The sequence below is a fragment of the Haemorhous mexicanus genome, chromosome 2 (assembly GCF_027477595.1).
Source record: "Haemorhous mexicanus isolate bHaeMex1 chromosome 2, bHaeMex1.pri, whole genome shotgun sequence".
Classification (NCBI taxonomy): Eukaryota; Metazoa; Chordata; class Aves; order Passeriformes; family Fringillidae; genus Haemorhous; species Haemorhous mexicanus.
This window is the reverse complement of record NC_082342.1, coordinates 113,726,671-113,751,584: the sequence shown is the minus strand read 5'-3', so window position 1 is coordinate 113,751,584 and position 24,914 is coordinate 113,726,671. Positions and strand designations below refer to the sequence as shown.

Sequence of the window (24,914 nt, the reverse complement as noted above, 5' to 3'; positions counted from 1 at the left end):
CCTAATCCAATTAATGATCTCTGTGTAATTGGCTGGTTTTACTTCACAAAGCATAAACTACTGCTGGCATGCAAACTTCAGGCATCTCTGACCTCTTTTGAGCTTGATAATCCCAAAGTTTTCTGTTCTGCATTTCAGTTGTGCTTTGATTGTGACTTTGAAAGAGCTGTTCTTTGATGGAATCTTGTATGAGGCATCTCTCTTGAAGCAAGTTAAAACCTGTGCACTAAAACATGGTGTTTGCATCTTAATCAATACTGGCTCACAGTGAATTAATCTGTGTACAGCCCTGAGGGGATCTTTTTGGTGTAGGATTGCTTTCTGTGCCTGGAAGACTGTACACCTGCAAGGAATAGAAGCACAGCAGTTGGACTGGAGCTTGTGGCTGTGCATGGAAACTCAAATCTGTGCTATACACCTGTGTATTTCCATATATATGAGCAGGGAACTGCTTAAACATCTCTGGAAGTTATTAATTTGGGCTAATAAACTGCACATAAGAACATTAACTTGGCTGGCATTCAGAAACATGCCATGATTTTCTTGATATCCTCTGCTTCTCAGTTAAACACAATTATTGCAGAATACAAAATGGCTGTGTTTCAATGCTTTAAGGTCCATTTGAACCCAAACCAGTCTATGATTGTGGGATTTCTATAATAAAACAACAACAAAAAAAATATATAGAGAGCTTCATGGACCAGATGCAACACCTAACTGTGCAGCCAGTTTTTAAACAAATACTGAGGTCCCACCAAAGCAAATGGTTTTTAAACATGAACTTTGCAGACCTCTGGGGTGTAATGTTTAGCCAGTAAAGAATGAGTTGAAAAACCCAGATTTCCATTTTTAGTACCATCATAAACACGAGTGCAAGTATTTTTACACAAAAAAATGTGAACATCATGACCATTTTGTGCCTTTTCTGCCCTGTCATGTGCTTCTTCCAGACTTCTGAGGTCTGAGTGACCTTAGCCCTGCCATTCTCCAAGAAGCTCTTCAGTTTGCTGCAGTGGAGCTAAGGTTTTAAATTCACATATTTGGTATGGCACATATTTGATATGCCTTCAGGTACTGTGGAATGTAAAACATTGGATGAACTAAATCCAGATGTTGCAGACTTACTGGGGGAAACTGGTCATTCTCTTCTTGCACATGGTTAAACTGATGAACCTTTTGAAAATGGGAGGAATTCCCAAGCACTTTTTCTCTGATTTGAAAGTTAGGTTAAATGTGAAAGGAGTTTTCTCTTTCCTTCCAGTATCAAGAGTAGCCAGTGCCTGCGTACTACAGAAAATGCCATTTAGGTTCATTTAATTCATGTTGTTTCTGTATGCTCAAGACACAGTGTCATTATAGTTTTGAGGTGGCTATAATGCTCTCTTCTTTTTCTTATTCTGTGAAATCTACCATGCAACTGAAATTGGCTACTATTGCTGTATTTTTAGGCTTTTTGCTGTTCTCCATTTCCCAGCAGCATTAAAAAAGTTGGAAATGTGGTGATCTTTGCACTATAGGTGCAGAGTGGCTGAAAAGGTTCCTGGATGAAAAGGACTTGGAGGTGCTGGTCAGCAGTGGCTGAACATGAGCCAGGTGTGCCCAGAGGGCCAAGGAGGCCAATGGCACCTGGCCTGTGTCACCAATAGTGTGGCAGCAGGATGAGGTCAGAGATTTTCCCCCTGTACTGGTGAGGCACACCACGAGTGCTGTGTCCATTCTGGACCCTTTAATTCAGCAAGGACATTGAGGGGCTGGAGCATGTCCAGAGAAGGGGAAGTGAGCTGGGAAGGCTCTGGAGCACAAGTGCTGTGAGGAGGGGCTGAGGGAGCTGGGTTTAGCCTGGAATGAAGGAGCTCAGTGGGCACCCTGTTGCTCTCTAGGTCTCTTCCACCAGGCAACAAGAGAAAGGATGGGAGCACGTCGTCTCAAGCTTCACCAGGGCGGGGTGGTGAATTAGGAGGAATATTTTTTTTTCACGGAAAGAGCCAGTCCAGGGAGCTGGGGGAGTCACTCTCCCTGTAGGTATTTAAGGAACGACATGGCACTCAGTACCATGTTGTAGTTGACACGGTGGTCACAGGTTACACTCGATGATCTCAGGTGTCTTTTCCAACCCAGTAGATTCTGTGATGCTATGGGAAGACACCTGGCCAGGCACGCAGTCCCGGCCCCTCGGTGCCCTGGCTGAGGCCGGGTCAAGGACCTGGCGGGGATCCCGCACATCTCTGCGGGCCAGGCACCACCGGGCGAGTCCCGGGGGCCACGTCGGAGGGCAGCGGGGCCCCTGGGGGGACAACAAACGGCACAGGCGACACTGGAGCCCCGGCGAACCCAAACCCTCTCGGAGGTGAGGCGAGCCAGGGCAGCCGGAGGAGGAGACTCCGGCGGCGCCCGGGAGCCACTCGGAGAGTGTCCCCGTCCCCCTCCTCCTCCTCCTCCTCCTTCTCCTCCTCCTGCTGCTCCTCCTGCTGCAGCCCCGGGCCGGGCAGAGCCGTGAGGAGCATGGGGAGCTGCTGGCTGCGCCTCGCCGCGCTGCTCGCCCTGGGCGCCCGGGCCAGCCTGGAGTACGAGGGTGAGGAAGGGGAGGAAGGGGCGGCGGGGCCGGGGCAGAGCGGGGCCGGGCCGGGGCCGCTGCGCTGAATTCTCGTGCAGAAATGACAGCGCCGAGCTCTCCTTCTCCGTCGCTTTCGCCGCAAGTTTTCCGTGCCAGAACTTTGCAGTGGCGCAAAGCCGTGCTTTCTCAGAATCTCCCTTCAAGGCTCTTACCAGGAACTAGAAGCCAAATTATGCGTTCGTTTAGCAGCATAAAAAGTACACTAAGGTAGACTAAGTGGTAAGTTACTGGCGCTGTTTCCTGACCCGCTTTCTTCAAGTGCTCTCTGGGGTAAGGTCGGTTTGCAGAAGCTGAAGGTACGGGCTTATACCCCAAATAAATATTGTTGTAAAATTATTTAATACTCCACCAAACCACGTATCTAAGTGCCACATCTTGGTATCTTCTAGATACCTGAAGGAATACTGACTCAGTCACTTCCCTGGGCAGCATGTTCCAATGCTTTTGACAACCCTTTCAGTGAACTAATTTTTCCTAATAGCTATTTTAACCTTCCCCTTGCCCAGCCTGAGGCTATCTCCTCTCTCGCATCCTGTTGGTTATTACCTGGGAGAAGAGATGCACCCCACGTGTCTACAGCATCTTTTCAGGCAGTTAGAGAGAGTGATGAGCCTCCTTTTCTCCAGGTTTATCAACCCTAGCTACCTCAGCAATTCCTTATAGGACTTGTGTTCCAGAACTTGTGCTGTTTCAGGGCAGTAAACTGAAAAGTTTCACGTTGGTTTAATGTGCTACACTGTAGTTGTCTATGGCTCACTTTAATTTAAACTCAAAATTGTTAGGTCAGTCCTGGGAAAGCAAGTGTGCGTAGCTCTTCTGCCTCTTCTGTGTCACATTCCTTCTTTTTTCTGTTACAAAGGAATTATAGCATGTGAAGTGTTGTTCATGTGTATGCAGTGCCTGGCTTGTGTTCTTGTGTTCTTGTGCCCTGATCTTGCCATCAGACCTGTACAACCTCTGCAATAGGGACAGAATTTTATTTTGTGAATGAAGAAATCCTTTTTTCCTGACATAAACAGAATTGTGTAAATCCATAGATTAATCTTAAAATAAAAGAAAAAAATGAAAGTGTTATTTCATGTGTTTTGCTTGACATCTGCCGGAACAAAGTCCACACCTGTTTTTGGCAGGAACCTGCTATACCCTGAACTGTGATAATTTTAGCATCTCCAACACAGAACAATGCTTTGTCCTTACATGGCTTGGTAGTCAGTTTTGAATGTATGTGAAGCAGAAATGCTTTGATTTGTGGCTGAGAAAATGGAGATGAACTGGCAACACCTCTTCCATGGCTCCCCAAGCCAAGTCTGTTGTGTTTATTAAGAAAACATTGATAGGAAAGAGAAATTACTTCTCATTTTGAGGTAGAAAATGAGCTGGAAATGGGAGATGTCAAGCTCCAACAGGAGAGCCTCGTTTCAGGGCAAAAGCAGTGAATAACTCTTTAAGGCCAGTTTTTCTTAGAAAACTGTCAAAAGCACTTAATTGTTTCTTGTCTAAGCAAAGGCAAATGCACAAGAGCTCACATAATTCTGAGATTTACTAACTTTAAATGCTAAAGTCACTGCACACTAACATTTGGACAATTATTGGTGATAACACTGAGGTAATAGTTTTAAAGCCCTGAAAGTGAGTAATTAGCTAAGAGTATTCTAATTTGTGGCAGAAAAATTGATGCTTAGAGAGGTACTCATTTACATATCAATGTCTTCCTGAAGCCCTCAGGGATCACAGCTTGGTCTTTTTGCTCTGCAGTCAGATTTCAAGTGCAAAAAAGTTTAGTTTTATGTTCAAAAGTCTCTCAGATGTCAGTGTTTAGATATCAAAATTGAATCTCAACAAGAAACATTAAAAATCCAGAGAAATTATTCTAAGTGATAGAAAGACTTCATTGTGTACAAGTCCCTCAATTTCAGAGGAAATTCACTTCTTCAGGTCCCAGCTCAAATTGGTGGAGGGATTCCCAGTGCTGGGGAAGTGCTCCCATGGACCAGCTGCAGATACATGGGTTTTTTTGAGTCTGGTACAGGAAGAAATCAAGTTTTACCATTTTATGGGCAGATGTTTTGGGTTTTTTTAAATAAGAAATGGAATCTGTTGACAGATGTTGACAGAAATCAAACTCTTGGGTTTGATTTCTGCTGAAGAGTTGTATGCTTTGCACATGGAATCAGTAGCTAATTGAGGTGCCTGAATTAAATAATTTTGTCTAATTTTAAGCAGCAGCTTGTACAGGCCGTAGTCTCAGACGTCAGCAAATGGTGATGAAATAACCCCAGATGCTGGAACTTGAGATTCCATGTGAGAAGCTCCTGTGGCCCCTGAGTACCTGCCTATTGCATGCAAGGTTTTAAAGGGATATCTCAAAGGGGGAATTTGTATGAGCCCTTCTTTGTAGAAAAGATTTATCTAGAATTTAGACTAGCTTCATGCTCTGAAGTTGTTGATTTTAAATAAGTGTTGTTTAGGAATTTTGAAGGCTTTCTTGCCAACTGCTGTGCTTTATTGGTGGTTTATTTGAGTAGTAATGCTCCAACTGGTTTCTGGTTTTTAGAAAGCAGCTTCTACCTTTATTTTAAGTTTTCAGCCATTGCACAGGGTTTTGAAAGTATGGAGCTTTGTTGTCTCTGTATTTGAACAATGCCAGAAGAATGCTTGAAACCAAACTGTGTTTTTGATTTCAGTGTAACTTGTGTTTGCAGGTCACGTACCTCAATGTCTTGTTCTTGGTGTCGGGATCTTACAGGTCATTAAGGATGGTTGGACTTGAGTTATTTACATTTTACTTTTGCTGATGGCTGTTAACTGCCATTGACACTCTGAAACCACTTTATAGTGAAACCTCTCATGAGGCCCTTCACCTGTATCTGCTCTGCTCAGTAGATCACCTACATGGTAGCTGTAACAGAGCAGCTGTGACTTGGCACATGCCACTTAACATTGCACTAGGAGCACCAAGAGAAATTTACTATTTCACTTCATTATCAAATCCATTTGCTCCTTCCAAATTCACTATAAAGTGGGTCTGCTATGACTCTGAGCTTCAGAGAAGCCCATGCTGATGACATTGCATAGATTATTGCATCCTAATCTTGCATGTCTTTTCTCAAAGCTTTCTTTTATTTTTAATTTATATTTCCTTTCTTGCTGCAGTTTTTTTTTCTCTTCTTTTTTATTGTAGGATCAGGATACTCACCCCTTGAAGATGATGAGGATGTTTATGCACGCAGTAGATACAAAGGTGAATGCTTTGCTTATGTGCTAAAGAGGATCAACTGCTTGCTGACAGAAAGCTTCGTTCTTTTTTTCTTTTCATGGATTATATAATCTTGGTGATCCAGCTCCATGTTTTTTCTCATGGATATTTAGATCAAGATTTAATTTCTGCTGTGTTTAACAATGGAAATTAGACCAAATATTGATCACAACTCTTTCGTGCACCCGAGTAAGTAACTTTTACATTGCCTTTGCTCCTGGGAGATCAGGTTGTTGAATGATGAAAATCAGGAAGAGCTTCTCTTTCTTATCCATACATGCTAACAAAACCATCAATGATAAGCTGATTCAAAACCTGGGCTTACTGATGGTAATGTATAGAAGTACATGCAAGAGAACTTGATTTTCATGACTTTTTTCTTTCCATAGAATTGCTTGCATTTCAGGTTAGCCTGCTACCTGAAGTGCCAAGTGAAGTGTGTTTAACAAATGCATGTGTGCATTCCAAAACCAAATTATGTAGCTGGATGAGTGAATGGATGGGCACGTTTATAAAGCAAATTCAGGTTTTCTTCCCTATTCTGGAAGACTTTGCCTTTCAGGAAGAGTGAGAAGTTTTTTGCTACAACCAGTAAATCTTCCATTTGCTGTGTCCATTTATAAAAAGTCTGCTTTTGTCTTAATATCACTCTCCTCTGCCAAAATTCCTCAGAAGCCTAGACATTAAAGAAATGTAGCATTTCATTTTTCACTTAAATAGTAACTGTGTTTCTTTTTACTGAATTAACCTATGGATGTACTAGAGTTGTCATCATTTTGATTACTTAGAAATACTGGTCATTGGTGTCTTGTTGCACATTATTGATTCTCTGCAAAGAATCAATGGGCCATATAAGAGGTAAGTCATAAAATAATTCAGACATTTATGAACAGCCAAGGGAAGTCACAGCTTTTATGGCTATGTTGCTGTTTTCATAAATGTCTCATCTTCCTCCCAGGAAAATACTCAAGTATAAAATTTTGCTTTCTAACATGTGCACAAATGTTTCTCTAAAGCTTTATTTAGGCTAAGTCATTTTTCTTTGCCTTCTAACATGTGATCCTATGCAGAGACATAGAAAAAGAACTCAGAGATCATGAAGATAAATCAATGCCAATTCATGCCAGGGCAGGCAAGTAGTTAAAATGTGGATTCTGTGTAAATTCCTTTTGTATGGTGATCCAAAATGGATTGTACTCATGTCAGCCAAAATGTCACCAGGCTAAGTAGAACATAATGACTCGTTCACACAGATATTAAAAACTGCCCCAAGTTGGGAAGCACTACTGCCAAATGTTGAGGAACAGACAATGTGAATCTAAGAATATAAAGCATTGGAACAGAAAAGGCTGATTCTTCATTAGCATACTTCTTTATGTTGGTTTGGGGGGGAAGGGGATGGAGAAAGACAAAGCAAAGGAAAACAGGCTGTGTAGCAATCTTCAGAGCTTCTTCTCAGATATGCAGTCCAGCATTTTGGGTGTGGCCCATTTCTTAGCAAATAAAACTTAGCAATAACAGGAACTGAATGGCTTTTTTAATTGGTGTTCACATATGCAAGCAGCATTGGATTTTTCTTTCTACATATGTGCAAGCAAGCCAGCACACATGTGCAAGATTCATCCTCTTTGACATCTGCAAACAAAACATTGCAGTTTACTGGGAGGGGTGAAAATCGACCTCCTTCTAAACCCTTTTGTCTTCATCTGGACGTTTTCCCACTTGCTCAGTTTTCCAGAGAAACAGGGCCAAGGTTTTCTGTGCCTACAGCATTTTTAAGGAGTTTTTCCCTTCCTCCCTGGTGAACCATCAGCTCTGTTGGCTGGTGTAGCAGCTAGCAGCAGTACAGCTGGTCACTTTGTGTGTTGTTTGTGAAGGATGGGCTCAGCTGAGGCTGGTGTTCAAACAGGATCAAAGGGCTGCGGGAGATGATGCACTAGAAAGTGCTTTCCTTCCTGCCACTTGGCATCTTTGGTCATATTTCATGAGGAAAGGTTTCCTGAGTACAGCAGTTCCTGTGTTCATCACAGCTCCAGTGCCACTGCTCTGGTAATCCTCATTCCTAATATTTTTTCTCAGAAACTGTAATGATCAGGCAGTATCCATAGCTGTAAAGGCAATATTGGGGCTTCAACCATTTCAGTTTGCTGCCTGTTTTCCAGTGGTTTCAAACACTACTAAGTGAAAATTCAGGATATTGTATTGCTGAGGGACTTTTTAGTTATTTTTTATGCTGAGGTGCAAACTTTCTGTTAAACAAGAAACCAGTATTTAGGTCCTGGTACCTAAAACTCAAATTTCAGTTGGGTGAACAGAGCCTGGTATAGATGGTGAAGTTCCAGAAAAGGTGTGTGGGAAATCTCTAGCTTTTATAATCCCCAAAGCCTTCAGGAACACGGCTGAGCTTGCCTTCAGGGAGGGAACAGCTTATGTAACCCCTTGGGGCCTCACACAAACCTAATATTCCACAAGTGCTCTATATAGCTGTTTAGCCTTTGAAAACCAATATGTGCCTTCACTTAAAAATAAACAAACTTTGATCTAAAACTTTGTTGTATTGTTTGATGTGCTTTTCAAGTTAGCTGGGTTTTTTCCAGCAGTATTGCTTGGTCTAACCCCCAATATTTGTAAATGGCTTGTAAACCATGCCTCACCCACTTTCTTCTAATCACAACCAGTTCTAGAGTAAGCATTGTAATTTTTTAAATCAAACAGATGTTCCTCCTAAGCTCTTCAAGTTATCTGCATCCAAAAAGCATGTTTGCTTTTGTTTTTCTTTCTGGCAGAGTCATTTGGTCCAGTGTAAGATGCATTTTGCCTCTGTGTAGGAGCTTGTTTTGTTTCTGAAAATTGTTGTAGCTGCAGTGATACTTCAGGAAAGGCTTTTAACTTTTTCAATGTTGTGTTTGTGCATTAAACTGCATCTTTTACCTGTTAGTTATCTTTTTAAAATATATGTGTGTGGGTAGCTGTTTACTCAAGTGTGTTTGTAAAACCAGAAAAATTTACAGAAAAACTCAGACAATTTGCAATACCTGAAACAGATTCTTTGCCCTCTTTATTTTTTTTTTTTTTTATTAGCCTCTTATATGCAAAGCACATTTGTCTTAAAACCCTTTACAAAGGAAGTCAGCAGTGTGCATTTGGAGTTTATACATGTGGAAAACCCAAGGCATAAATGTCTTGAACTGATTTGCTGAAGGATTACATAACTGGTGGGGGTGAAAGCTCAGCCCAAATGAGTTTTCATCCACCCAGTCCTGCCCTTGCAGACAGTGTTGTTTTAGTAACTTCAGGTTTAAGCCCTTCTGCAGAAAAACTGAGGCCTAGTTCTTAGTTAAGGAGATCTTCCAGGCTTGGGTATGTAAATAAGTGGAAGTTTAAGATCTCAGGGCATGGGAAGAGCAAGTGGGACAGACAAGCTGGAGAGTTTAGGCATGAGACCGCTGAAGCAGAGTTGTGGGAAAGCTCAGGAGTAGGAGGATTTCTCCAGGGGAGGAGAATGAGACAGAGGCTGTGGATCCAAGATGTGTGGCTTCCCCCAGAGAGTGGTCAGAGGTGGTGGCTGAGACTGCACCAGCAGCCCTGGGGTAGCAGTTAAGGAGGCAGAGCTGGGTGTTGGCATCCCTCATTTTTTCAGCAGTTGAATTCTGTTCCTGTTAGCTCACACTCCTCATCGGTTGTCTCAGTTTTCGTATGGTGCACAACAAGCGTGAGAAATAGGAGCCACTGTGATACAGCCCCTCAACAAAATGGCCCAAGGCAGTGGATGTGGGCATTTTTTAAATGTGTTGTGGGAGCTGTGGGATAGAGATTAGGGTGAAGGACAGGAAATAGGTCTGAAAAAGAAATCAAACCCCCAAACCAAAACCCACTCTCCACCAAAGCACTTTGCATAATTGTAAGGTAAATAGCAGAGGATGTATTTGACATTCAGAAAACAGGCTTACAGGTGGGAAGAAACAGAGCTGGGATGATTGTGTTGCTGAGCCAAAAAGCTGAACTCTACTTTACCCTTAACCTGAGGGGTGCTGTTAGACTGGCCTGCTTGTGTCCTGTGCCTCAGTTACTGTGTATTTGGTGACACTAGGAATAATTTCACCTACACATCTTTGTAAAGGGTTTTTTATTTGTATTGCTAAAAGACAAAAATAAGCATATCACAGTACAACTGCTTCAGAAATGGATTAGTCTAGAGGAAATGTGCCCTTGGTCTAGACAAAAGATTGATAATTAGTCTCTGATTTTAGTCTGCAGATGATATTTGTGTTTATTCAGGACCAACACTTAAAAATACAGATGTAAAGTGTAGTTTCTGTTGGGAAATTGTAAATATGTCCTAGAGACGGAGCACACTGAATATAAATATTCCATGTTTGAGAAATGCTGTGTTGATTGTTGTTTGTTTATGTATGGAGCTGATCCAACTAGTATAGGAAAATACATTTAATAACTATGGGAATTGAGCTAGGAGTAAACATCTGCCAAACATGATCTAAAATTTTTTTAGTGTTGTTTGTGACTGTAAGTATGAAGGCTAAAAATCCTGTGCTTTGTTTGTTTTGGGCCTTTTTTTCATCTTCCTTGCAAAATTCAAATGTTTTTTCATGCCCCTCCCTCATGTCACACCTTGTCACATAGGATTTCAGGATTTGTCATCTTTCCTTTTTGCTTCGCAATCCCTCCCTCCCTCTCTCCTCTCCCAATATATGCTTTTCAAATCTTGGATCTGAGAAAGGGGCAGGCTTAGTCACTCCTTGTGTAGGAAACACCTACTAAGGAGCTCCCCATTATCTTGGTGTGCCCTGTTGTCAAAACTAAGCAAAGAATGTGAAACTTTGAGAAGGGAAATCTCTATTTGGTACTCTCATCAGCACTACAGTGTGGAGGTAAATCCTCACAAGGTGGGGGTACCCATATCCTGAATATTTTACAGTGTAGCCCTGGCCAGTTATACAGGTTCATTTGCAGCAGGTTCAATGTGACATCTTGGCAATATGATTTATGTAAGTGGTGTCTGCTGACTATGGGAGGGCTTGAACCATCACTGAGTTTTGCAAGGCAGATTATTATGGAAGCAGAACTTAATTTTTTTTTAATGAGCACTAAGCTAAATGTTGAAAGCTGACAACTACAGTTAGATCAAGGTGTTCCTAGTGCAAACTTTTCTTATCAAAGAGCAAAAGTTAGATCTAACAAATTTGAATGTGTCTGCTTAAAAACGAGGGGAAAACAGCTCAGTTGTCATCAAACTGCCCACATGGTGGCACACTTATTCCATGGACAAAAAGCATAGTAAAACCCCATCTGCCCTCACTGTCCCTCCAATATAATGGCTACAATCTTTAATGTTTGCCATAAAAAAAAGAGCTTCCATTCTTTAAAGGCTGACCTCCTCATGTATAAGTGCACCTCTGCAGTGTTTTCCAATTAGAGATTGATGGCTTTTTAAGGAAGAGGGTTTTTTTCCTTTTCTTCTTTCTGACCTTGATTAAGCAAAGTGATTTTATATTTGTGTCTGAACTTTTACATTTTTCTAATTGCTATGTGTGGGGCTTTTTTCTTCTCTGTGTCAGAAACACCGTGGTGCTCCCCCATTAAAGTGAAACATGGTTATGCAAACTGCAGGACACCTCAAGGGGAGTATTACAAGAATGTGTTGGGCACAAGATGTGATATTCGCTGTCAGAAGGGCTACGAGCTGCATGGCCCTCACCAGCTGATTTGTCAGTCGAGCAAACGCTGGTCTGGGAAGGTGCTCTGCAAACGTAAGTGCTTGCAAAATCTTTGTGTGTGTGACTTGTGCTCCAGCTTCAGACAAGAAATTTTTATTTGCCATTGAAACTGATCTTTGGATTTTTTTTTAATTATTTTACAGGTTGCAGTATGCTTAGATATGTAGATTAGTTTGTTGTTGAGACTCTCTCAGGGGTGCATGACATGATAAGCATCTCAGTGGTACAAACACTCATGGCAGATAGGGAATATTTTATCAATGTGAGATTTTGATTTGTGGAAATAGTTTTATGACAGAGCCATAAAGCTGCTTTAAAAAGCTGCCCATCTTAGACTTTCTAAGTTGGCACAATTTGTACCAGGTGTCTAAATGGGCTCTTAGAGTAAAACATTCTCTGAGAGGAGAGGAATAGGTACCTGTCATCCCTTTTCTCATTAAATATTGTATCAGGCCACTAACTCTTATGTAGAGTTAAATTTGAAATGCAACTAATGAGAACAGTGTGGAAAAACCTCACGTGGAACAAGACTTTCTCCCACTTGTTGTTTGCCAGCTGTGTCTTTATTTCTGTGTACTACCCCACGTGTGCATTACTGCAACGGGAGGGTAACAGGTTTCCAGAAGTCTCTATTTCCTTTTCCAGAAAAGCGTTGCCCTACCCTGTCCATGCCAGCCAACGGGGGCTTCAAGTGTTTGGATGGTGCCTACTTTGGCTCGAGGTGTGAGTACTACTGCTCCCCAGGGTACCAGCTGAAGGGGGACCGCATCGTCACCTGCATGGACAGCAAGGCCTGGAGCGGCCGCCCGGCAGCCTGCGTGGGTAAGTGAGGTGTTGGGCTGTTTGGTCTACATCCCAAGGTACCTGCCACTGCCATGTCCTGCACACATCAACTCCAAAAGGCCTTTTTGATCCAGTTCATGGGGAGAAAAAGCTGCTGTCTTCTGGGATTCACATTCTCTGAACCTGAGAGAAGCAGAGAAGAGAATGATCGGAACAATTCTTATCTCATTTACTGTGCCTGTGTTTGTGCACAAGTGGAATGCATTATGGAAGATTGTTTACCTGAAGGAATTTGGTAATTGGATTCTGGTGTGAGTGTTTTGTTTTCTTGACCAATCTCTGCAAGCTGTGTCCTGACGGTTGGTCAGGAGACAGTCACGAGATTTTGTTCAGTTGAGCTCCTGTTCAGTTTCAGTGTAGATGTAATATAATATAGAATAATATAGTATGATAAAGTAATTAATTAGCCTTCTGATATCATGGAGTCAGATGCATCATTCTTGCCACCTGTCTGGCAAAATTGCACCGATAGTGTCCCTTTCAAGGAAGCAGAGAACAGTTTTCCAAGCGTGCAAGGTTCTGTCACTCAGTACTTTCAGTCCAAAGCCAAGCATTGCCACTTTAATAGAGATGAGTCTGGTGTAAATGGCCAGCACTTTACAATGCTTGTCATAGCTTTTGGTGATTCCTCAGTGACTCCTTGATAGTATGTGGTTACTGTGCTGCTCTTCCAGCATATTCTCTGTGCTGGAATCTGTCACACTCTCTTCTGCTTAATGATTAAAAACAGGTTTGAATGTAAACCCATTGGCTGAACTGTTTTTCTTCTTTAGGATCATGGTCTTCAAATATATCCAGAGAATGTGAATGGATTGTAGTTACCAGCATGGTTGCAGTGAGCTAATTTAAGTTTCAGCCTAGCTCACTCTAGTTATGCCAGCAATTTTCATTACATAGCCAGTGGTCTCCTGGGAACCTCAGCTGGAAGATGTATTTCTATATACATAAATCAAAAGAGAGATAAATACTGAGATTTAACTTTTCTGACTACTAATGAAATTTCAGCACATAAAGTCTCAGCCTGCTGCCCCTGTTTCTGGGAAGCCTCTGATAAAAGCTTTAGCAGCCACCCACAAAGGAAAGTATTTCTTTGGCCATCTGAAATGGCTACCAGTAATTTAAAGCATGTGGGTGGTAGAGTGTTTGTACTTAGTGTCTTGTGTGTATGATAACTTGGTTTTCCTCAGAATGCCTGTGGCTCAGTGTAGGTTGGCATATGGCTTTAGAGCCTCTCCACTGTGGCCTGATGTTCATAAAGTATTTTTCAGTATTTTTCCTGTGATTTGGTGGTGTACAAATGTAGAAATGAGCTGCTTGGGTCTAGACTGTTTGTGGTGTCTCTTGTTTTTGTTTGTAAAAACAAGCTTTGTCCTTCTCAGTGGTGTGGGCAGAGGAAGAAAAACAAACCTTTTATGTTTGGAAATGATAAAATACTGTCCTCTGTATTTCCTGGCACTTTCAGAAGCTCATCTGTGTGCAGAGATGGTGAGCTGATTACAAAGGATGCTGTCTTGCGGAGTAAAGTAAGCAAGTACCTTAAGCAGTAAAGAAAGGAGGCAAAGTTAGCACTAACACTTCTTTTTTATTCCAAAAATGCACAGTAGTTGTTGCACAGGGTTTCAAAGCCCAGTTGTTGCATAGGATTACAAGTCCCAAGTAACCCAGTAAAAGTAACGCTAAGATTTAAGTTGTGGTAATACTGCATAGTTTGGAGATCGTCCCTTCAAATCTTGTGTGCACACAGCTCCTATATGGAAATAGTGAGATCTGCTGTCAGCAGACTGTTTAATAAGGTTATATTTTGACCTTTTGATAGGTAGGATAGAGATTTTTTTGTGACCAGACATCACACACATAATTGTGGCCAGACATAATTCTAACAGTACGATGACGTTTGCAGTTGAACACTTTTTCCTTAGTGTAATGCAGAAGTTACAGAGCTGCAGCCTACACAGTGGCCAGGAGAGGACTGGCTGAGCAGCTGAGGAGTGAAATTGAGGAGAGCAATGAAATACAAAGGCAAAAAGGCTGCCTAAATTCTTAACTTTGATATTCAGTGAGTTGCACTGTGCACAGCAGGGATGCTACTTGAGATCAGAGGCATGGGCTGGTAAACTTCATGTCATGGAAGTGTCCTGAGGATTCCACAGCTTTTGGCATTGAGTATGGCTAAAATTATTTCAGAGCTGAACCTTAAAACAAGGGGCTTTCCTCTACCCTTTTATACTGCAGTTGCACTGTGTAGCATTTTTGCACTAAATTATGTGGGCTTTGCAGTACAGCAGTGAAGATCCATGTAGGAAAGGTATAAGGCCTTTCAGTAGTCAAACATGTATTCATTAAAAGGGGGGAAAAAAAGATTTTTTTTTAAATTAGATATGTTCTAGCAGTGACTTACAGAAGTCCTTAGAGTTAGTGATTCTTACAAAACAGACTGTCTCGTGCCCTCACCCTAGAAGAGGAAGGATATCCCTCATGTTGCTGAAATAATTTTGATTAAAAGAAAAATCAATGTACAGCTGGTTTTGGTTATCAGTTAGCTAAAAATGCCAATACTTACTTGAATAATATTTTCATTATATCTTTAATGCACTGTAGCATGTATTGAAATAGATACTTTCTTCTAGAAGACTGAAAAATGTCCCTGTCTTTTCTTCTGGAAAGATTGCCTTTTCCTGCCGTTCGTATAACAAAGGTTGTGGTAAATGGCTGTCACCAAGCTAAGTCATCCTTTTGTCACATGCTGAGCCTGTATTGATGGGATGCTTGTCCTAGTAGTGCTGGCTACTGATGTAAGACATTATTATAAGAGTTACTTGGAAAAAATCAAATGCAGCATTGATTCTCCACAAAATGGTAATTGTGCCAGACTTCTGTTGTTTCTCATTTTGCCATTACTGCAGGAAAAATAACCAGCATGTTAAGAGTAACATGCAAAGTTACCATGCAGAGACATATTGATGTTCAATGTGCTTTAAAAATGCTCTAAATCACATCAACTGCTGCACAGATGGACAAAGAAAAGGATGCAGATAAACAGAACATCCAGGCTCCCTGGGTGTGATCTTGGACATCCCTCCTTGGAGTTCAAAGCCATCCAAAATGACTTTTTAACTGAACTATGTTCAGAAATTTACAGTAACTACTTTTAGTTGGGTTTTCTGCATTGCAAAGGGCTGATCACTGTCAGCTCTCCTTACAAAAAGGTGAGAAGTAAAGGCTCCATGCACCTTGGCTGGGATGAATCCAGGGCTGGGGAGGCCAGCTGGAGGTAGTCCTGGGCTACCCTTACAGCAGGGAAGGAGCTGTGGAGAAAATGCACAGCTCTGGCAGATGCTCTAGTGCCCTTTTTTGTCACATTCATTTCACCAGACACTGAACCTCCGAGGATCCAGTGCCCGAGCGTGAAGGAGAAGTCTGCAGAGCCCAACAAGCTGACAGCCCGCGTGTTCTGGGACACGCCGGAGGGACGGGACACCGCCGACGGCATTCTCACCGAGTGGGTGAAAGTCTCTGCATGTGTGCTTTCCCTCCTTCTTACTCTTCTGTTAGCAATTCAGCAGGCCAGGTGCCCTTTTCATTCATTCATCCAAGGTGTAGCTATCACATATCATTGTAGCTGTCATATATCACTGCTCTGTAAAGAATTGCATGTTTGGAGGTGAGTTGTTCAGAACTGGTTACCCAGTTGTGGGTATTTAGAGCTGGTGGAATAAACAACAGTGGCATTTTTGCTGCACCTGTGAAGTTTTGCAGAGCTTCTTTGTGGGTCTCATAATTAACAAGTTTTCTTACACCAAGTAACCTTTTGTACATAACAATGAAAACAGAGTAGTGCATTGGAGGTAACAGAAGAGGTAAGTTTGACTGTCTTAAAAAAACAAGGTGTGTCACAAAATAGTCTGCAATCATCTTTAGGTTTCTTCCAAAGGTAATGCTGGCTACTGATGTCCCAGGATTCTGCAGTTGGCCTTTAAAGTAACATTTCTTGTTTGTGACCTTGATGGATTTAAACATTGGATTTAGACATTACAGTTCAAAAATTACCTTGTCACTTTCTATGGTTTCACTGTCCCATTTTCCAGAAGAACAGGGTGTACTTCTCATGGTACTACTGTCTCTGATTTTCCCATTTTTATCATGCAGGATTTAGGTCAATCTATGTGGATTACTGTAATGTAGGGAGCATGGAAAATCTGTTTCTTTCAGTAAGCAAGTTACATCATTACATTAGTGGACTGGGTAAGCTTAAAAGCTCAAAGTTGTTAAGCTTGAAGGTATTTACAGTTTCATGTGAATACAAAGAAACTAATGGAAGACAATGATATTGCCCTTTTATTGCTATAATTTAATAACTTCATAAAGAAGAATTTATTACATAATAAAAAACTTAATTGCCATTGAGATCTGATGTAACAATTTAGTGACAATTAACAACATCAAAAACTACACCTGGTAAAGTAAAAACTTGGAAAAATGTCAGAATGAAGATATTTCTAAGTCTTTTTGATAAAGGAGTGTCTGATAGGCAAAACAATGGGGAGTATCCTGTGTAGACTCTGTCATACAAGTAACTGTTGTCAGCTCAAAAGAGCCAAGCTCTTGGTTCAGTGTAAGCTTTTCCATAAATCACATCTCTATTTTATAAAATATTGCTAAACTCTGCTGGTTTATAGAGTATGCAGTGCTTTTCTTAAATGCACAGTTGCAGGAGTACAAAAGCTTTCCCATTACATGGAAACCTCTTTGGTTACATGCTCTCTGCTTCAATACTGATACTATGTTTTTCACATCTGAATTCTCTCACCTTGTTTGCAGGACAGGGGCAAATTCCAGGTGAAAATGCTGCTGTGGATCACCACACCCTTCTGCTGTGACACTGAATCTCGCTTTCAGTGTCACAGCATATGTTCCATTTCTGTACATATTAACAGTCACAAATGACAATCATAGGAGCAGTTCAGAGCAGCCCCACTGGGGAATACATCCCCACTGTAAGAGGCTGGAAGTTTTATTTCTTAATGTTGACTTTTTCCTATTTAAGGAAAAGAAAGCTTGAGCTCCTCTGGGCATGATGAACTTGGCTGCACTGGATTGTTTTATAGGAAGGGAGCAGATCCTGCCCACTCCTTGTCTCAGCAGGATGGGCTGTAGGTAGCAAATTTAAATACTCTGGATGCTGCTGCCCAGCTTCTTCCTTTGCTTATTCTCAAGTCTTCTGTATTGCAGGCAGTCAGACAATCCTAGCGTGCCACAAACCTCCCTCTTCAGGCTTTTACAGCATTGTGAGCAAATAAATACTGGTGAATTTATGAACGTCTGTCCTGTTTTATCTCTTGGTTTAGTGTTATTTTGAAAGGCCTGCCACCAGGGTCACATTTTCCAGAAGGCAACCACAAAATCCAATATACTGTGTATGACAGAGCTGAAAACAAAGGCACTTGCAAATTTCTTGTTAAAGTCAGAGGTAAGGATGATGTTTTACCTGTAAATACAGACACTGATTTGCACCTGGCTTTGTAGGCAATTTGAAAATGTCCTCATTTCTATATTTATCTGCATATGTCTGTGTATATAAACTCCTGTGATGATGCTGAAAGGGAGAACAGAGTCTTGCTGAAGACCCTGGGGGCCAGGTCAGCATTGCTGGGCATCCAGGAGGAGCTGCTTTGATCAGCCCTGCCTCCAGCTCCACACCCCTTCCCTTCTGCCAGCTTTTCCCGTTACACAGCCAGTGAGTTGCTGAAACAAGGAGGTGAAGGCATTTTTTTCACATCTCTCTAGCAGGGCTGCCCTTTCACAGGTCCACATGTTAACCTCTGGAGTTGAATATACGGAGATGACCTATGGTTTTCAGCTTCAGCCCTTTGTGCTCCATGACCTTTTGTCCCATGCATACACCTACACATCTGTTTCATTTTACATTAGAGTTGAGGGATGGGGGAGTTCAGGTTGGTTGTTTGGAGTTTTTAAGTGCATGACTAATAACACAGAAAGCAAACAGAAAAATGTCTTTGGTACTGGTATTCCACTGACCTGTGCTGCCTTAGTAACAAATGGTGATTCATGATGTGTCTTTAATTTTTTTTTTTTTTCTCTTGCTCAAAGTCAGGCGCTGTGTGAAGTTAAATGCCCCAGATAATGGCTACATCAAGTGCTCAGGTGATGGAAATAACTATGGTGCTACCTGTGAGTTCTCCTGCATTGGAGGCTATGAGCTGCAAGGAAGCCCAGCTCGAGTCTGCCAGTACAATATGGGGTGGTCAGGAGTGGAGCCAACCTGTGCACGTAAGTGAGTATTTCACCACTCTGCCAGGAGGAGTCCAGCACAATGGTGCTTAGGGCAGTGAGAATTTGGGAAGGGGGTGTGGGGTGGAATACAGCTGCGGTGTCCCAGAGGTAGGAAACTTAGCATCATTTTTGTCTTCTCTGTCAGTTTGCACTTAACAGCTGAAGCTTTAGCCACCTTTGACTGCTCTTTCCTAGAGTTTGTTTTAGCTCAAAGCTTTCTACAAAATGTCATAATCTAGAGTCAATCCATTGTGCGAGTTAGAACAGTCTACAGTAAAATTGTTGGCTTCAATGAGGCCAGCATTTCACTAATGTCTTCTTTATTATTGATTCTTGTTCTTGTGTTTCTGCTGTTGAACTCTGCCTCTAGACATAGACCTGTTTTCAGTGTGCTCCATAACTTTTGTTTTAATTTTATTCCAGCCATGAATATTAATGTGAATGTGAGGACTGCAGCTGCACTTCTGGATCAATTTTATGAGAAGCGGAGACTGCTGATTATTTCGACTCCTACTGCTGCTAACTTCTTCTACAGGATGCAGCTGGGGATGCTGCAGGTAAAACACATGTAAGAGGGACGTGCAGCCATTTTTTTTCTTTAAAGAAAGACACAAGAGAACAAGCTCCGCTGTTCTATATAAGTCCAAAAACTTCAGCTTTTATATTGTAGCCACTGAAAGATCTGGCTCAAACAGTCATGGTTCCAGATGACTCCTTTTCACAGGGGTTTGAGTTGAAATATCCCCCAGTCTCTAACTCAGCTCCATTCTGGATTGTGCTGCCTCTGACCAGTTGCTGAATCCCAGACACTTCTGGCCCTTCCATTCACCCCAGATTAATTTAACTCATGCTCAATAATAATTCCCTATGTCAGCTGCTAAAGAAGTTTAAAAAAAACTACAAACCCAGCCCTCCAGCTCTTAACCAGCTCATGCATACCAGGCTTACTGAATTAGCAACTGCAATGTAAGGAAGTGTGAATAGCTTCAGAAATAAAAAGTGCACCAGCAAACAAAGGACTAGAGACATAGCACAGAAATCATCCAGAGTGCTGGAGATAAAACTGGGGTGTTTTGTTTCAAAAAACCCAAAACACCTGGTAATTTTCCTTCTTATGTGTTGTGTGATGCCCTTGTTAGCTTTTTGCTGGTCTTAGGGATAGATCTCCAAAATGTATCTGTGTCCTCAGGGAAAGGAAGGAAAGGAACCAGCCCAGCTACAAGCGCTCCCATCTTGCTTTTTCTTCTCACCAATTGTAACAAAATGCAGTATAAATAATCATTGAGATATGAATGTAATGATGTTTTTTACTGCTCGCTTAAATTACACTTGTTTTTAAGAAAAAAAACCAACAAAGCAGCTCCTTTTCCCCATTAGATAAACTTGGCAAGAAAATTCAATATATTGATCAAACTGAATTTAGTGGCTATAGTACATTTTCCACTTCTTGGCAGCAGGCAAATGAGTTGGCATGGAAGAAAACTTTCTGCAGTCAACTTCTGTTTCACATTATTTGCTTTGATTGCCAAATTAGGTTATTGGTACAATGCTTAGTATCCTGGCATCTTCTCATATAACTACAGAGACAAGTTGATATTTCTCCTAGGTGGTCCCTCTCCAATGGTTTTCTTAGAGTATCTCAGAATCTGTTACTTAACCTCCCCTGGAGTCATGAAGCTCCGGTTCTTTGCTGTGAGAATTTGAGTGTTTGCAAAGCATGGTCTCAAATCAGTTTAAAACATTTAGCTGATGTTAAGAGGGGATTCTGTGAACCCTTGCTGCACACTCAAAACATGCCCCAGTTCTCTCAGGGATAACCAACACCTCTCTCTCTCCTCTGAACCCTTGCAGCCAGCACAGTGTGGGTTAGACCTGCGACATGTCACCGTGGTGGAACTGGTGGGTGTCTTCCCAGCACTGATAGGAAGAATAGGAGTGAAGCTGCTGCCCCCATCACTTGCCCTGCAGCTCAGGTAAAGGAAGCTCTCACTGCTGTGTGTTTGCACCTTATCCTACAAGTTGCATTGCTTTTGATCCCTGCAACTTACTCTCCAAATACCATGTATTCTACTCTAATGCACACAGCTAGACACTGCAAAGTAGATACTGGTGAGCACACTTGGGGATTAATTTACTGACTGTGTAATAGCTACAGCAAATGAAAACACAATAACAAATTTATTTAATCATATATTTAATATGACTCTATTCATAGGTATATATGTTCATAGACTATATTTTTGAGTCCTGCCACTGAAAACACTTCAGAGTCTGTCTGTATTTGTATTGGAGTTGTTCCTTTGCAAGGAGAGCCCCAAATGGCAGAGACAGCTCATCCTCTGCGCCAGGGCTGGTGGTGGTTGTGGCCAGGCTAAAGGGGAGGCAGTGAAAGGGGAAACTCTTTAAAATACTGCCTATCTCATTCCTACATATGGGACTTCAAGGAGGAAATTATCTCAGCCTCGGCAGCCTGACTGCAGCATCAGCAGTTTTACTGAGGTGTCTAAACTGTTTTGACTTGGGTTTAGACTGGTAGAGGATTGGTGTAGGATTGGAGGAGAAAAAAAAGCCAAAAGTGAAGGCCTCATTGGCAGGAAAAGAAAGAGTTGTTTAGAAAAAGGTCAAGGAACATTTTAAGCAACATGATCTATGATATGCCTAGGAAAAGCAGTAAGTTTTAATTGGAGACAATGAAAATTTTTGATGCAGCAGAGAGGGGATTTCAAAAAAAAATATTAAAAGAACCCTGTTCTCAATAAAATAAAAAGGAAAGCACAAAAGCACTCTTTTTTGAAAATAAAGATACTTTTACTAAAGTTGAAATGGTTTTCTTGTGGTTCTGTAGGAAATAATAAACTCTCCTAACATCTCATTCCCTGCTCCCTTGCAACCTTTAATGAAGCTGCATTTCAGAAATTGGTATAGTATCATCTGATTTCAGAAATTGATATAGTATCATTTGCCCCATACTCAGGAAGTTTTTTTCTTTGTTGTTGCTTAGTGTGTGAATTACACCTTTCTAGTTCTGCAAGGTGCTTCAATCAATATGAAATGCACTCTTAAGAATAAAGGTGTTGTCCAGAATTGACATTTCAGTAAGCTAATGAGCACAGGTACCCCAGTTAAAACTTTGGAAAGCACAGAAGTTTAGCATATGTATTTTTAGAAACATTTTTTCTTAGGTAATATGTGGCACAAGATGAATGTAGTTTTCTATTGCTTAGCTTTAATATTTACTATTGCTTAGCTTTAATACTTATTTTAGTGTGAATTTAATGGCCAAGCTCCCTAATTGCAACAAGACTATGCCTAGAGCCCTCCAACTTGTTAGGAGGCTGAGGAAGGCCAATTTTGGTGCTTCACACCTTTTCAAAATCCCCCTAGATTCTTTTTCATGTCAGCTTTCTCTCATTCTCTCATGGCTGCCTGAATTTATTTACCCCACACTAATGATGTTGACTGACTGCGTATCCAGGCATCTTCTAGTACATTACTCCTTCAAGCAAAAGATGAAAAGAGCACCACAGATAAACTTTTGTTACTTTTGTAGCTTTTGCTACTAGAGGAGCCTAAATGACCACTTCCACCTCTTTGGAAGAAGGACTCCTCCATGATTAGCAGTGGCTTTTGTTCCTCTAAAATTAGAGTCACAGATGATTGTTATTATTAGGATGCAGTGAAAAAAGCAGACTCCAGTAATTTTGTCCTTCTTTTCCTTACGGTAGTTTTTTATACCAAGAAGTGGAAGCCAATAAAGGGAGTGGTCTTACTTGTAACTCAAGCTTCATCGCTTCATCACAAGGGTTTTCTTTAGGCAGTGTTCATGCTTTTTTTTTTTTCCCCCTAACCTTGTTTCACTCCTGTGACAGCAGTGGGTACTGGCAGAGAACCGAGCTGGGTGCAGTCACTTTGACACATGCAGGCACCTGCTCTTTGTCTGGCTCCTTGTTAATGCTGAAAGCAAACCTACAGTCTGTGTAGCCCCTGTGACCATGCCCACCTTCCTCTGCTCAGACTGAAGAGGCTGGTGCTGCCCTTTAACAAAACCAGTTCCTTGCTTTGCAGGCTGCTGCTGAGGATCCCCCATTACAGTTTCAACATCGTGGTGATGGACAAGCACGGCATGGACAAGGAGCGCTACCCTTTCCCAGCAACACCAGCTGAGCTCTTTGCCCTTATTGACAAATTCCCCTTGAGAAAAGATGAGATGAAACTGCAAGCAGAAATTGGTCAGTCATGTCCCTAATTCAGCATTTCAGGGCCTGCAATTGTCGGTGATTTTTTTTTTCGATCTCCCCTTGGTGCTACACGAAGCATGGCTTTTTTTAATCACTGATGTGATTTTTTGTGTGTCTTGGTAAATCTGTCCAGCCATGCAGCTGCTCTGCATAGAAGGGTGCACAATGCTTTTTTAGTACTTTCAGTCCTCTTTAGATCATAGAATGGCCTGGGTTGGAAGTGACTTTAAATATCATTGAGTTCCAGCCCTGCTGCCATGGACAGGGACATCTTGCACTAGATCAGGTTGTTCAGAGCCCCATCCAACCTGACCTTGAACACTTCCAGGGATGGGGCAGCCAGAGCTTCTCTGGGCATCCTCTGCCAGTGCCTCATCACCTGCACAGTGAAGAATTTTCCCCTAATATCTAATCTGAACCTCTTCTCTTACAAGTTGAAGCCCCTTGTCTGTCACTCCAGATTCTTGTAAAAAAATCCCTCTCCATCTTTCCTGTTGGCTCTGTTCAGGGACTGGAAGGCTACAGTTAAGTCACCCCTAAGCCTTCTCTTTTCCAGGCTGCACAATTCCCATTTTCTCAGCCTTTCCTCACAGGAGAGGTGCTCTGTCCCTCTGATCACCTTGGTGGCCTTCTCTGGACTTGCTCTGACTGGTTGATGTCCTTCCTCCTGCTGGGGACCCCACAACTGGATGAATGTGGATGTAGAATTTACTACCTAATGGAATTTCTTGTACAGAGAGTAAAGAGCTGAGGCACATTTCTGGGAGTTTATTTTGGATTTTTCATTCAGTGTAAAATTGGGGTTTCTTTCTTACTGTTTATAATTCTTTTTATTAATAAAATATTGTTTTGCAAACAGATAGTTGTCTAAAATTCCTCTTGGGAGTTAAAGGTGGTCAGTTGGTACAGAATTTGGTTCAAGATATCTTTCTGCAAACCATTATAAAGACATTAGCCTCACATTGAAAGTGTATAAGGAACCCACAGGTGCCTTTTAGTTCCACTGAAAAAGTGTCAATCCCAGACAAAAAGCATGAGCCAGAGGGTACACAAGCATTGATTTTCAGCAGCAGCAAGGAGAAAATTGGTGATAGCAGGAGCATGGAAGTCATTGCCACAGGGAATATGTGGCAATATGATGAAGGAGCAATGATCAGTGTAGAGGATGGGCAGTAATTACTAAGGCCCATGTACTGCAATTCTTAATAGGAACATATGTTCTTACCTGCTGCACTTCTGCTTCTGGCTTTCAATGTCCAACAGTTTTGGAGTAGCAGACTTTTTTCTCCCTCCTTCACTTTGGAGACAGACTAGGCTGTTGATTTGATGGCAGGGAAACATTCCTCCAGGGAAACATCATCAAGGATTTGTCACTTCCAGAGCTGTGAAAATACTTGTTTGCAAGTCATCACTTTGAAATTAACAAAAAAGTTCCCTGTCTAATAAAAAAAATATCAGGAGGCAATCAGAACAGGAAAAAAAATTCATTTGTTTTATTACAGCTCAGAGTCTCAACAATCCACTGCAAAGATTACACATAATGCATGAAGAATACAAGTGTCAGAGGAATGAAAACTGTGAGTTACAGTTTGGATGCGTGTTCACAGGGTATGATACACAATTTGACTGTCTGAACTAGCACGCAGCATCTGTGCTGTTCATTCTTGCCCCTTAAGAGCAGTCTTTTTTCAGCCAAATGCTTGTTTGACTTTGACCATAAGGTAGAGTTTTAAATTTTACAGTGGTGTCAGCAGAACAGTTCTAGCAACATCTTTAAAGCAGTCCTTACCAAAATTTGGTCCTTTGCATCCTCTGAAATGACCAAAAAAAAAAAAAAGAAAACTCTTTAAACTCTTTTAAAAAAGATTGGTCCTGCAAGTGAACTAATGAGGGAGTGGATGTGAAGAGAGGTAAGTCAGTCTTGACACCAGCTAGCA

The 24,914-nt window shown here is 41.6% G+C and overlaps 1 protein-coding gene across 4 annotated transcripts in view; it reads left to right on the top strand.

Annotated features, from left to right (window-relative positions):
- Nucleotides 1-23,835, top strand: part of SRPX (sushi repeat containing protein X-linked) — a 40,014-nt gene extending 16,179 nt beyond the window's left edge. The window contains exons 1-10 of one of the 4 annotated variants that reach the window (XM_059839968.1): nt 2,449-2,572; nt 5,796-5,855; nt 11,447-11,638; nt 12,251-12,427; nt 15,821-15,947; nt 17,794-17,915; nt 18,557-18,736; nt 19,163-19,296; nt 20,591-20,712; nt 22,805-23,835. In XM_059839968.1, the coding sequence (XP_059695951.1) occupies nt 2,503-2,572; nt 5,796-5,855; nt 11,447-11,638; nt 12,251-12,427; nt 15,821-15,947; nt 17,794-17,915; nt 18,557-18,736; nt 19,163-19,296; nt 20,591-20,712; nt 22,805-22,985 (1,365 nt within the window). In that variant the 5' untranslated portion in view covers nt 2,449-2,502 and the 3' untranslated portion in view covers nt 22,986-23,835. Of the gene's footprint in view, nt 1-2,439; nt 2,573-5,795; nt 5,856-5,998; nt 6,060-11,446; nt 11,639-12,250; nt 12,428-15,820; nt 15,948-17,793; nt 17,916-18,556; nt 18,737-19,162; nt 19,297-20,590; nt 20,713-22,804 lie in introns of those variants that run through there. The other 3 variants (XM_059839969.1, XM_059839970.1, XM_059839971.1) reach the window with 3 other exon arrangements.
- Nucleotides 23,836-24,914: the final 1,079 nt, after the last annotated feature.